This window comes from Sinocyclocheilus rhinocerous, unplaced genomic scaffold (genome assembly GCF_001515625.1).
Source record: "Sinocyclocheilus rhinocerous isolate Xijiao unplaced genomic scaffold, SAMN03320098_v1.1 scaffold1538, whole genome shotgun sequence".
Taxonomy (NCBI): domain Eukaryota; kingdom Metazoa; phylum Chordata; class Actinopteri; order Cypriniformes; family Cyprinidae; genus Sinocyclocheilus; species Sinocyclocheilus rhinocerous.
This window is the reverse complement of record NW_015661872.1, coordinates 36664-51067: the sequence shown is the minus strand read 5'-3', so window position 1 is coordinate 51067 and position 14404 is coordinate 36664. Positions and strand designations below refer to the sequence as shown.

At 38.4% G+C, this 14404-nt stretch overlaps 2 protein-coding genes and 1 pseudogene across 2 annotated transcripts; 2 read left to right on the top strand and 1 right to left on the bottom strand.

Moving 5' to 3' along the window:
• LOC107726603 (potassium voltage-gated channel subfamily F member 1-like) overlaps window positions 1-1611 on the top strand; it is a 2000-nt pseudogene extending 389 nt beyond the window's left edge.
• A 1004-nt stretch (window positions 1612-2615) lies between these two features.
• On the top strand, window positions 2616-5127 carry LOC107726615 (potassium voltage-gated channel subfamily F member 1-like). Its single transcript, XM_016536256.1, has 2 exons — window positions 2616-2684; window positions 3514-5127. Exon 2 carries the CDS (start codon window positions 3519-3521, stop codon window positions 4989-4991), a length of 1473 nt encoding a protein of 490 aa, XP_016391742.1. The 5' UTR covers window positions 2616-2684; window positions 3514-3518; the 3' UTR covers window positions 4992-5127.
• A 5623-nt stretch (window positions 5128-10750) lies between these two features.
• LOC107726610 (leucine-rich alpha-2-glycoprotein-like) lies at window positions 10751-13836 on the bottom strand. Its single transcript, XM_016536252.1, has 2 exons — window positions 13408-13836; window positions 10751-12431 (listed from the first exon to the last, which is right to left on the bottom strand). The coding sequence occupies exons 1-2, from the start codon at window positions 13742-13744 to the stop codon at window positions 11884-11886; spliced, it is 885 nt and encodes a 294-aa protein (XP_016391738.1). The 5' UTR covers window positions 13745-13836; the 3' UTR covers window positions 10751-11883.
• Window positions 13837-14404: the final 568 nt, after the last annotated feature.

Sequence of the window (14404 nt, the reverse complement as noted above, 5' to 3'; positions counted from 1 at the left end):
GGAGCTAAACTCTGAAGGAAAGTGGCCTGGAAGGGCCAAGTTTGCCCATCACTGCTCTACGGGGACGTGCTGAACCGATATCCAGAGACGCATTTGGCGGAGCTGGTGAACCGAGCCACGGATTCCACACAAGAAGATCTCTGCGCGCTCTGTGATGACTATGACGACTTAAAGCGAGAGTTTTGTTACCATGATGGTGTTTAGCATTTGTGTGAATGACACTGTGCACCTTCTATATATGTTATTATTTAAAAGCTGCTTGTGATGGGCTTTGGTTCATCATGTGACTTTCTCATCACCACCTGCATTTGGTGGTTATCAGTGTATTACAGAGGTACAAAACAGATTTCAGTACTTCAATAGGTTGGTATATTAACATTATATCAGTTAACGAAATTACAGTATTTAATTGTAAATTTAAGTTAAAACCTAAAACGTTGCTACCGTACTTTTTACAGTAAAATTCCGGCAACCACAGCTGCCGTTTTTTTACAGTGGTATAAGTAGTTTAAATAAGGTGCAAACCGAGATGTCGGAAATAGAAGAGATGGTTAATCCCCATCCTGGACGACCTGGGGGATGATGCAAGGATCACTAGAGGCCAGAGGTGCCAAACCTTCCTGTGGAAACTCATGGAGAAACCAGAGTCATCTTTAGCCGCGCACGTAATCGCAGTGGTGTCATTCGCTTTGTTCCTGCTCTCCTCTGTGGTCATGTGCGTGGGAACCATCCCGGAGCTGCAAGTGCAAGATGCCCAAGGTAACCTCGTGGAACACCCGGCCCTTGAGTCCATCCAGACGGCTTGCATCATCTGGTTCACCCTGGAATGCATTTTGCGCTTGGTGTCCTCTTCGAACAAATTGCGCTTTGTGTTTTCCTTCATGAATATAGTAGACTTTCTAGCCATCATGCCGTTCTACTTAGTGTTGTGGCCAGATGGGGCTGGCCGGTGTTCAACATGCAGTGCAGGCGTTGCGCATTGCGCGCATTTTCAAACTCGCGCGCCATTCAGCAGGTCTGCAAGCTCTAGCCGTAGCGCTCAAAAGCAGCTTGAAAGAGCTGGGTCTGATGCTCACGTACATGACCGTGGGAGTTCTTGTTCTCTGCACTGGGGTACACATTGGAGCAGAGCCACCCGGAGACCATGTTGACCAGCATCCTACAGTCCCTCTGGTGGGGTATCATTGCCATGACCACTGTGGGTTATGGAGACATCTATTCTAAAACAACGCTGGGCAGGTGTAACGCCGCTGCAAGTTTCCTGTGTGGAATCGTAGCTATCGCGTTACCAGTTCACCTGATCATTAACAACTTCATCCTTGTTTACAATAAGCAGCGTGTGCTAGAAACCACTGCAAAGCATGAGATTGAACTCATGGCGTTACGCGCGAAGGATGAAGCTCAGGAGTGTCCGGAGTATACAAAAATGCCATCACGGGCTTGGGTTGGCAACAGCTCGGTGGGTCGGATAGTGCTGGTGCGTTCGCGTAACGAACTGACCTGTAGGCCTATATCCCGTTACTTGGTGATACAGCAAATGCGCCCAAAGACCAACTGTACAAAAGCAAGACCAACCAGAGAGTGATTCATCAACTTCAAAATAATAAATAAAATACTTAGGAAATAAAAACAAATCGATAACATCTATCGCTCGTTCGTTCGTTTGTACTCTATCTATCTATCTATCTATCCAGTGGCTAATGTGATCCATCTCTTTCAGAGAATAGCATAGAGAATCAAAGTAAATAAATCCAGAGAATAGAGAATCAAAGTAAATAAATCCTTTCAAGCCAGTAATCAAAACTCACAGATTTTGAAACGTAAAATCACTATAATTTGATTATTTTAATACCTAAAATAGTCATTTATTTGTAATCCGTATGACTAAAAAATAAATATTCCAAAACTGCTTGAAATTTTATGTTGAAGTTATTAGGATGAAATAAACATTATCGACACTTTGTATTAAAAATTGACGGATAAAGATAAACATACAAGCAGCCTGTGGACTGCAAAAGCGAGTGAGGCTATTCCAGTTTTATCACGTGGCACAACTTGTTGCCTTGCAGTTTCCACTTTTCAACACTAGAGCAGGATATTTCAACACAAAATTGAGCTGCTGCGTGTGCTAATGTACCACTGGACGACTACTGTTTGACACAAACGACAAGCAAACTTACTAAAGTGCTTTCTAGTGTGCATTTATTTGTACGGAGTGGAGAAAACAGTGTTTTACAAAAGAAAAGCTTACGTTTGGTCGAATTTTACATTCGAAACATTTCTATCATTAAAATAACAGGCTATAAAAACCTGTATGAGTGTAAAAAAAAGTTTAAGAAAGTGCGAGTGCCATGAGATGTCGTAAGTCTATATTTTTAAATGAACCCCTATTAATTATAACCACAGTAAGAGAGTATATGTTTTATGACTGCCTGAGTTGCAGCCTGTCCCTGGTCCTTCAATCTGAAAACAATTTATGACTCTCCACCCCTCCCATCACGCCTGCTCCATCCCTACACACACACACACACACACACACACTCAACACACCTTAGTTCTGCTCCTGTCACCGTCTTTACTCATGTTGCGCTCTTTCGGATTTATTCTGCTCTACACGCGGGCATCATGCAGCTGAAGTCAGAAGCTTTGTAAGACTTTCTTCACAGGTTTTGATCCAAAGATATGTAAGTTTTTTTTAATCACAATTGACCATTTGCATTTGAACATTATAACGTGGAGCACTGGACTTTATTAATGCGAACACGACTTAGGCTAATGTTTGAATAATGTATTGTATCCTAGAGTAAAAATAAATTTTCAATATAGGCCTATTAAACAAAACATATTTCATCTTAAAGCGAGCAAAACGAGTTTTGTCCTCTTTCTTGCTAATTTACAAATAGAAAAGGGTAAACTGGGACTATAGCTTTCACATGGGGAAGATGTCAAGGGCTGTATCCAGTAACTTAGCAATGGTTTAGGCTATATGTTGGTGCCAAAATCAAAACCTTCGTAAATTTGAATTTTTATTATAAAATGTTAATATCGTGTCTGTATAATCTGCTCTCAAGAAAAAAGTAGGCTATTTTTCAAACGTCATATCGGGTCAAGTTGTCACATACATTTTAAATGTTAGCCTATAAATTTATATAACCTATTACTTACAATATTTTTGTCCTAACAATGATATATTATTTAAGTCTTTTACGCTTTTGTTGTCCCAGGATTTACAAAAGCAGTTTTCATTGTGACAACTTACCCCATTGTGCACTTCTGTTGGCAAATGTTGTCACAAAAGGTCAGCATGTGTTCAAGAAACGTAGTCTTTTTTTCCGGCAAAAAGGAAGCAGATTTTCAAAAAATCACAGTCTGAAATTATTTGGCAGTTTCTAGCCCCGGTCTCTCCTATAATATTTATCTAGTTACTAGTCATGGACATGTTGCTTTTTATAACATATGGTCCTCTAGATTAAAAATGATTCTTATTTTGTTTTTGTCTCTGGATTGTATCAGTTAACATGTGGGAGTTCCCGAGGACTCGTTACGCGGACAGTAACGGCTCAGAGGCGAGTGAGGAGACGGAGATTGCTGTGAATATCGGTGGTGTCAAGCACATTCTCTACGGGGACGTGCTGAACCAATATCCCGAGACGCGTTTGGCGGAGCTGGTGAACCGAGCCACGGGTTCCACACAAGATGATCTCTGCGCGCTCTGTGATGACTATGACGACTTAAAGCGAGAGTTTTACTTCGACAGAGACCCAGAGGCCTTCAAATGCATCCTAGAGCTATATTACTACGGAGAGATTCATATGAAGCGAGGAATCTGTCCCATGCGCTTCATGAGAGAGATGGACTATTGGGGGATAGACGCGGAGTATCTGGACGAATGCTGTATAAGTAGTTTAAATGAGGTGCAAACCGAGCTGGCAGAAATAGCAGAGAAGGTCAAGACCATCCTTGACGACCTGGAGGATGATGCGAGGGTCACTAGAGGTCAGAAGTGTCAAGCGTTCCTGTGGAAACTCATGGAGAAACCAGAGTCATCTTTAGCCGCGCGCGTAATCGCAGTGGTGTCGTTCGCGTCCATCCTGCTCTCCTCTGTGGTCATGTGCGTGGGAACCATCCCGGAGCTGCAAGTGGAAGATGCCCAGGGTAACCTCGTGGAACACCCGGCCCTTGAGTCCATCGAGACGGCTTGCATCATCTGGTTCACATTGGAATACATTTTGCGCTTCGTGTCCTCTTCGAACCAGTTGCGCTTTGTGTTTTCCTTCATGAATATAATAGACTTTCTAGCCATCATGCCGTTCTACGTGGTGTTGATTCTTACGCATTTGGGCACTGCTATCATGGAGCTCGCCAACGTCCAGCAGGCAGTGCAGGCGTTGCGGATCATGCGCATTGCGCGCATTTTCAAACTCGCGCGCCACTCAGCAGGTCTGCAAACTCTTACATTCGCACTCAAAAGCAGCTTGAAAGAGCTGGGTCTGCTGCTCATGTACATGAGCGTGGGGATTTTCCTGTTTTCCGCGCTGGGGTACACACTGGAGCAGAGCCACCCGGAGACCATGTTCACCAGCATCCCACAGTCCTTCTGGTGGGCTATCATTACTATGACCACTGTGGGTTATGGAGACATCTATCCTAAAACAACGCTGGGCAGGTGTAACGCGGCTGTCAGTTTTCTATGTGGCGTAATAGCTATAGCGTTGCCAATCCACCCGATTATTAACAACTTCGTCATTGTTTACAGTAAGCAACGTGTGCTAGAAACCGCTGCCAAGCATGAGATCGAACTCATGGCGTTACGCTTGAAGGAGAAAGCGCAGGAGTGTCTGGAGGCTGGAAGAACGGCTTCGGCTGGCAGCAGCTCGGTGTGGGATAGCGCTGCTGTGAGCGCGTCCCGGAGTAACACATATATCCCGTTACTTGGTGATCCAACAAATGTGTCAAAAGGCCAACCTGCCCACGAATGCAAGAACAACTAGAGAATGATTTGCGCTTGTCCTCTGTCAATACTTCAGAATAATAAACTAATTCGGAAACAGAAATAATCAATATGAACAGTGCACTGTGATTACAGTATGGAAAACGGCTAAACTCGTTCAATAATCCTTAAACTATCTATCTATCTATCTATCTAATGTTTAAATATGTAGTTGATGTAACTCTAACCCTCTGCTCAACAATGTCAGTAATCAAATATTCAAGCTTTTAACATAAAATGGCTCTTTATCAGGTTTAGTCACCTTTTATTAATATGCCTACATATTAGCTATACTGTAAGTAAGTGTATACACTCCTAAGACTCTTTTCAGAAAAGAATGAAATAAAATGGGTTACTAAGGGTCAATGCAACTATCAAAACAACACTTTATCAAGAAACATTAAAGTAAAACAATAGAGAAGTAAATTAAAAGGGTTGATCATAATTGTAAGTAAAATGTATTCAAAAATCATTAAATGTATTGAAATCAATCATTTAAATCTTACACACATCAAAGGCTTCAAGACTCCTTGTCTCTGAAGACATCTTACAGTAATGAGAATATCTGACTGGTTTCTTAACTGAACAAGCCTGAAGGAAGAAAAATGACTTGAATTTATAGAGCACTCTGAATCACAACCTAATTTGTATACATTTTTGTAACATATTTTTTCAATGATCTTTAAAATAAAATGACTGTGTGTCTGGATTTCTTTTGTTTCCACATGAAACAGTTCTCCTCTCTCATTTCTATAACCATTTGGCATTAAACGAAAGCAAATGATTGTTTCAATTATTATTATTATTACTATGTAGATTGAGCAATAGCAATAGTTCAAAACTGTAAAACAAAACCAGCAAACAATATGTGTGTTTTTGCTCTGGTGACTGAATGTGCATGCTATGATATGCCAGTTGATGTCTAAAACCTTGTATACAATTACAATATGGTGCTTTAGATACATCAGATTATTTAAAAAAATTCAGTCTGATCTTGTCCTGTACACATGGACATCTATGAATTTACCTGTACCTTTTCTCTCCCTAGTGTTTTTTTTTAATCTCACCTGCCCATTAAACTACAGTGTGAACCACCATCCCCCTCTGTGGGAGTTTGAAGGATTAGAATTTTGCCACAGTGCTTTGAGCATCCCTCGGGTGTCAGACACTCATTTGTTGGCTCCAGAAAGACATGGATGGATGTGGATGTGGGTGTGTTTGTGTGTGGGTGTTATTCATTCTGTCTGAGTGAATTAATGCAATGAATGTGTTTGTGCCCACATGGAAAGATCTTTGTGTTTGTGTGTGTAGGTCTACTGATGGCTGGACACTTATGGCTTAGATCTGGCATGTGGGTGGACAAAAGAGCAGCCGGTGCTAATAGCCAGTAATCACTGACCCCACCAGCACAACTAAATCAGCATCACACAACACAAAATGGGGAATACAGGCCACATATTAGTGTCTACAACATAAATAACAGCAAAATGCACCTCTATAACTCTCACACCGTCATGCTGTTGTCCAGCTAAGAGGGAAGCACATGTTCCATGCAGCTGACGGCGTCCAAAATCTCAATTGCACATGGATCAGTATTGAGTTACACACACTACATTGTAACCAGAGCACATTGTCAGCGCCCCCCCCCTCCACATCAGACACATTTTGGAATCTCAAAGCCTACCGCTTTTCAGTTCTAAAAATAAGTTTCCCCTCTAGGAGTTCTAAGAGGTAAAATCAGCCATTACACACAAGCCACTATGTTTCTTACAAATCGTCTGTTTTTCAGAGGTCATTGTGCTTGACCTTTTGAAAGCACACAGATTTGTTATCAAGAGACAAACGGGTAATAATTTTGCACAGTTTATGTGCTGAGGAGGATAGAATGTGAATAACTGTAATCTAATGAAAAAATGAATAAAATGACTGTTTAAATTAGCAGATCTGCTTACAATAAAAGTAGCAAGAGGCAAAAGAAGCTGCTGTGATTTAAATGGAGTGAGAGAAAGAGACCTTCCTCCACATCAAGAGTAATTTTCAGAGGAGAAAATGGAGGAAAAGCACAGTTGCACAACTGGTACTTAAAAGTACTGTAGAAGCCCCCTTTTTCTTTTTGAATAAAGCTATTTCTTCACAAAAAGTGCTTGCCACACTTCAGGACTGTGGTTAAATCTAGGGAAGAGTGATCACAGTGATCAAAACTGACCTTTACTGATGGTGGGAAATTAGGGAGCGAAAACTCTGAAAAGCAAAAAATAACAGGCCTATTCACCTTTCATGGGTTTAAAATTTGTTGTTTAAAATAGGGCTTTTAAAATAGGGTCTGAGGACTGAGGGGCCACAGAGGAGTGCTAGGAGGTCAGCAGAAAATTTGAGAGAAAAGACAAAGGTTTTTTACATAAAGTGTTTTTAAAGCAGTCAAATTTAACAATATTAAGTTTAATTATTTATTGTGCAAAGTGCTTCAGGAAAAATGTAAATTGTAAAAGTTTCTGTTTAGGTTTATACACTCTAAAAACTGATATAAAACATATAGTCAACACTGTAAAAATTCAAAAGTTGAGAAAACTTAAAAGTTTAAGGCAACCAGCTTCAGGACGTTTTTGAGTTTTCTCAACTTCTTGTATTCAGTTTATACAACAAAAAGTTGAGAAAACTCAAAAACCTCCTGAAGCTGGTTGCCTTAAACTTTTAAGTTTTCTCAACTTTTGATTTTTTTTACAGTGAAGTTAATATATATTTTGAAAACAATATTTAATCATTTGCTTTGGCCTTAGTAAAGTGTAAATGTTTTTTTTTTTTTGCATGAAAATACATAGGAAGGGGGTCTCTTGTAAAAGCAGATGAACATTTGGGGTCCCTGGCAACAAAAAAGTTGTATATAGATACATTTTTTTCTGAGGTATTTATTTAATTACTTATACAACAATAAATGTCCTAGTCTGGACTCAAACCTAGGTCCTAATCAGCACTACAGCCAGGCATAACACACTTCTCAGCCAATATCAAACCAAGCCATAATTTTATTCCCAAAACATTCATTACCCATGGCATTCATGTGACCGTGAAATAAGCTCTTAAAACATCCAGACCAGCGTGGATTTAGCAAATAGCAACCTTTGACTGAAATCAATGAAAAAATGAGTTATGCTGAGAGTTAAGTGCAGGTTATTGGGAAGATGGACGGGTGCCACAACCACATTAAAAACACACGGTACTCCATTATGCTGCTGTGCCACCCTGTTTGCTAAATGAGGATGAAAATAAGAGCATGAAGAAGAATATAAATAAACTAGGTGAACACTTAACTTCCTGTTGACAGACGGCATCAAGTCATATATAAATGATGCCACTAAGGTTATATGTGCAGTGTTTAGCCGTCAATATCTCGTCAGTGCGTGAAAAAGACACGTGGCTCTCAGGGAGCCATTCCTCACCACCCCATGTCATCTCAGCTGCTGTGAGGAATCTCAATCCGGTAGGACTCGCTCCACATTACAGGAAGTGACAGTCACACTGTAGTCTACTCACAACAGCAAGGTCATCCTTAGAACAGCACAGACAAGCTAAGATTGAAAAGCCCAGTAAATCCCTGCTCTTAAATCTTATGGCGGCACACTGTCTACAACATTCCCGCCCTTCAGGCGAGCAAGACCCCACAAAAGACACAATTTTATAAAAGATATATTTCACACACTGCGTTTACATTATCAGCAGACGCCTAATTAAAGAAATTGGCCATGACTGGCAGAGCAAGCTGGGTCCAGAGCGGAGCAGGTCCATTACTCTGTATAATTAATTACTGGTATAAAGCAGACTTATGATCATATTTCTCTCAGGATATGGGCAATGTTCTGAGCACAATGTTTTTGGCAAAGAGTTGTTAAAGAGTTAGCGTGACCTTTTTAAAGCTTTTTGACTAATGAGTGTTTCAGACAGGAATCTTTTTTTGACCCGCACACCCTTACATGGTAGTTTTTTAAGCATTCTCAAGCTTCGGTGTCACATGATCCTTCAGAAATCATTCAAAACATTTCTTTTTTTATCAGTGTTGAAATGAAACATCACTGTTTCTGAAGGTAGGCCTGTCGCAATAATCAATATATCGACTTATCGCGCAATATATGTACATGACCTCAATCATTTTTGGTGACGCAATATATCGCCCATTATATTTACTTAAAAATTAATGTCACCATGTTTTTTGCATTCCACTTACGCCTGTGTCTTTTGCAGCTTCTCATATATAATGTGGTGTAGTTGGTGCTAGTTCAAATTTTAAAAGTGCTTCTACAAAAAAGTTGCATCTGCAGATATGGTCTTGTTTAGGGATCTGTGCCTTGTGCATACAGACATCTGACGGCTAAGTAGTCATTGTGTTTTTCAGCAATAGTGTGCACCCTTAATTTACAGAGAAAAGAAGGTCAGGAAAAATCTGTAGATGGAAAAATCTCCATACAAGTTATTTGTGAATTTGTCTTTTTTCTACTTATTTTGCACTTTTTGTTAGAAAATGTTTATTTACTATTTATTCAGGTTTTTAAGGTATCTAATAGGCCTATTTTGATACTTAATTTCCATGATCTAAATATTCTTAAGAATTAAAAGTTTGTTGTCGTTTGGAAGTGTTGGCCTTCTTGCATTATTATGCTTTTATATTATGATTATATATTCAGTGGCATAAAATGGTCTTTAAAATGACAATAATATCGCTTTTCGCAATTATTTCTGGGGCAATATCGCACAACAAAAAGTTGTTATCGTGACAGGCCTATCTGAAGGATCATGTGACACTTAAGCGTAAGAGAATTCTTTAAAAAAAACTTTATACATGTCTCAACTGTCACTTTCATCACTTTAAAACTTTGAACGGTAGTAGCCATATAGCCTACATACACACATCTTCCTTCATTAAAAAAAGTTCAGTAATAGAATCAGAGGTGAAGGACTCCTTTGATTGATTCAAACAGTTCAAATTTTGAACTGTTCAAAAGAATCAGCTCAAAAGAGTCATTTGTTTCGTGAATCGCATCAGAATCAAAACAACCCGCGATGGATTCTTGCGGGACTAGTATTTTATATATATATATATACCATTTGATTTAATTTTGCCTTTGATAATGAAATAATGTTAATGTATACATGTAAGCAAATGGAGAGGAATTCATTTTGAACAATTCCATTAGCATTAATGCTTTTAGTAACGATCAAGTGGTAGTGTGGAATAGCCTTGAATGGATGATCATACTTTTCTCCTAAAAGAATACTCAAACTTTTATCATTATCATTATATATTATGCCACATCTCCTGTCAATTTAAAATGAATGGTTACAGTAAACAATCTGTTTACTGTAACAACTTAACAATGATATATGATCATTGGCCTTAAAACATTATTGGTCAACTTCAGAGTTTTTCAAGGTCACACAGCATTTTTGTGAGTCTCTGTGAGCTCTTTAAACCTTCTAAAAGGGTTTAATATGGTTATAAAAGTGCATGAGATTTGTGGCCTGAAAAGCACTGTTAATGACGGTTCAGGTAATGGTCAGTCTCTCAGAGGAATTATAAAAATCATCACGCTGCATTGAACACTGAACCAATCTTCACATCCTTAATGCAAAGTAGAAGGTGAAAACAGGGTCAGACACATCCTATTACATTATTTAAGGTTTAAAAGTGTAAACTTCACAACATTACATTATTCTTATTATATTATCCATAACGTATCCTTTCAACCATGTCAGATCAATTTATTATTTTTTCAGTATTTGTTATGGCTTTCTTAATGGGGACTCTACATGCCCATTCATAACTCCCCATTCTATTTTCTTGCTTGAATACATACAGTTTAGTGCTTTTACAGTGATGTCATACCAATAAAAATGCAGAATCAATTATATTTTGGAAGCCCTGACATAATGTCTCTCTCTCTCTCTCTCTCTCTCTCTCTCTCTCTATATATATATATATATATATATATATGTGAACGAATGAGGGGCCCTGGGGGGCAGAAGTTGGAACAAGGGCGCAATCTGATCAATTCTATCCTATTTATACCCTCCATGAAAAGGTTTAATTTTCATAAGTAGCCTCCCTTGGAAATGGCCCTTGTACACAGGAGTTATAAATCTCTACAATGCACAAACGCATTTTACTAAGATACACAAGGGATTTCTGAGGACACATAGCCTACATCAAACTGATAGACAAAAAAATTAGACAGATACAGTGAAATTACAGTTTGTAATGTATTATTAAAAGCAATAACGAACAGAACAGTTATAAAAGACAAGTGTACACATTTAAAAAATTTAATAACTTTTTCTGAAACCACATTCCCCTCAGGACATACAGTATGTACCTCTAATTACTTTGAGTTTAGTGCCCTCTGCTGACCAACATCAGGTTTTCTTTCTTTAAAAATAGTACCAAACCGGCTTTTAAAAGCACAAATTATACTTGGAATTTAAAGAATTTAGTTAACTGGAAACTCTCCAAAAAGATTTGTAAATAGAGAAGATTTTCGAGTTAAAAAAACTTTTTTAATAAGATGAAATATTTGCTCCATGTTGAAATATTTACTTTAAAAGTCTATACGAAATTTGATGGAGTAGTAAAACATTTTTTTTTTCAATATTACGCATAGTACAATCATGAAATATGAATTTCTGATAATTTTTTAAGTAAATCCTTCAGATTTCACAGTTTGTAAAGTATTTAGAAGATTTCAAAAATATCTGTGACAGCATGTTTTAAAATATGTATTTTATTATATGATTTTCTTAGTCCTTGATGCCAAGCTCTGTGGCAGCAATTTCAGTGATGTTTCTACCCTTCATGTGTTCAGGTGTTTTACAAGTGATTTTATCATCATGAAAAATTCTTTTTTTATTCATACGCAGCCAATGCCATAGATATGCCAAACTAGAGTTGCAGTGCCATGGATTACCAGACAGCACAGCATGCATACGTCCATCCAATGTACCTGGAGACAGGTTTGCAGATAGTTGTTTCTCAGGTCAAGGAAAACAAGTTCGTCCTGCTTGAGGAAAATTCCAGCAGGCAGGCTCTCCAAACGGTTGCCACTCAAGAACATCTGGCGAAGGTTTGGATTACCAATGAATGCTGATGCATCTAAAGACTTCAGTCTGTTGTTTTCCAGGTACAGAGCCTCAAGTTTGGGCAGAGAGGTCAGAGCTACAGGAGTCAGTTCCTCCAGCTGATTATTTCGGAAGTCTAAGCTCTCGAGATTGTTGAGTCTTTGCAGGAAGGCCACGGGCAGCTGGGTAAATTTGTTAGATGACAAATCTAACCTCTGGAGAGAGTTGTTTACAGGAAGACAGTCAGCGTCTATCTCAGAGAGCAGGTTATCTGAGAGTGTGAGCTCCACAAGAGGAGAATGATGAAACACTTGCGATGATAAAGCTGTCAGTTTGTTACCTATTAGGATAGGATCACATTGTTAGCCAATACGCATAAACACACATGAACAAGTGTGCTTGTTCTGATTCTGCAGTTTTTGAAGAAATCATTTGAGAGATGACCGATTCAATTGGCTGTGAGAGAACGATTTAAAGGGATAGTTCACATACAAATAAAAATTATTCATTATTTATTCACCCTCAAGTTGTTCCAAACCCGTTTTTTATGTTCCCCATTGATTCCCATAGTATTTTTTTCCATATGGACATAGATTATAACATAATGGCGGAATTTTTATTTTTGGATGACCTATCCTTTTAAAGACCCACTCACCTATTTCATTCAGGGTTGTCAGCGTTTTTTAATGGACCAGCTGGGGAAATGATTCAGTGATAATTGTTCCCAAATGATTCAGCGTTTTTTAACAAATCGGTTGAGAAATTGATTTAATGACTCATTTACTTGTTTAGTTCCAGTCAGTGTTTTTGAACTAAAAGGTTGGAGAAATTGTTCAATGACTCAGTTAATTGTTTCATTCTAATTAAGTCAGCATCTTTTAATTAATCACTATTGTAAATTTAGTGATTCAGTGACTCACCATAAAGACTGAATTCAAAATATCATACAGCCAACACTACTCTTATTATGTCAGAAATAGTAGTATGCTAGTATGCTTTTACAAATTCAGCCATATAAAATTGTTTTGCTCATGAATCAGTGAATCAGAATGAGTCAGTGAATGATTGGATAACTCACTCAAAAGACTCACTTGTTTAGCTCCTGATTGAACAAATCCATGATACTCATAAAACCAGCATTTTGTCACCACATACTGTGGTACAAAGTAACCTTTAGAAAGAGTCCCTACTATTAATGAAAAGTTCCCACTAATGCACAGCCAGACTGGCAGTCTTTATGGGATGCACAGACACAGACAAATTGATTAAATTTGAGGAAAGTAACTAAGTAAAAACCAAACACACACACTCATTACCTGTAAGGTCAAGCACATGAAGATTAGACAGGCCCAAAAGCAGGTCCGCAGGTAATGTACGCAGCTGGTTTCTGATCAGACTGAGCTGCCTCAGATGGGACAAGATCTTCAGGTCATCAGATGTTATGGAGCTTAAATTGCTGAAGCGGACACTGAGGTCTGTAGTGTTACCTGGGAAGGCCTTGCTGGGTAACTGTTTGAAGTTAACGGACGCACAAATGACTTGGACCTCATCGGATCTGAAGACAAGTCTGCATTTTCCTGGGTGCGAAACACTCTGCGTATAAGCTAAGCATCTGTGTAGCACTGCAAGTATTAGAAAATAATAGCTGTACATATTTATGACAAGACACAACAGAAATAAGATTATACAGAGGATCTTAATAGAGACCTCAATGTCTCAGTCTTGAACTGATTCTGCTTTTATAACCTAAATCACATATTACATTGGTCAACATGCAATCAAGGATTTTCCAGGTCAACATTTGGTTTAAACGCTTGTGCAACATTGGACTTTTATTAATCAATTTTTGTGAATCATTTACAACAAAGGATAAGCATGCTTTTTTACCTCTTTGTAAACGACACTGGCAACAAATCTTATGTAAAATAATATTTTCACTTTTTTTTTTCCATGTTAATTTTTTACAGTGCCTCAGTGTATATCATGTAATATTTCAACATTCAAGTTACCCACCTCTTTAAAGGCTTTATCTTCTTATAAACAAGTAATGATGATTATACTAACTGAATACATTAATGCAAACTTTCTCCTAGACAAAATGATTTTGTTTCCTGTATAAACGCCCCAGATAAGTTTTGGATCATCACACATAAGAAGTTCATCAAATAAAGCTTTTTTATTAACAATTTCACAATGTTTCAATGGTTTGTCAGTGGTAACATGGCAAAATGATAAAACACAGAAAATGTTTGGACTGGAGGTCTTCATGTTCCACTAGGCATACAGATTGTGTCAAATTTTTTGTCACAGCAA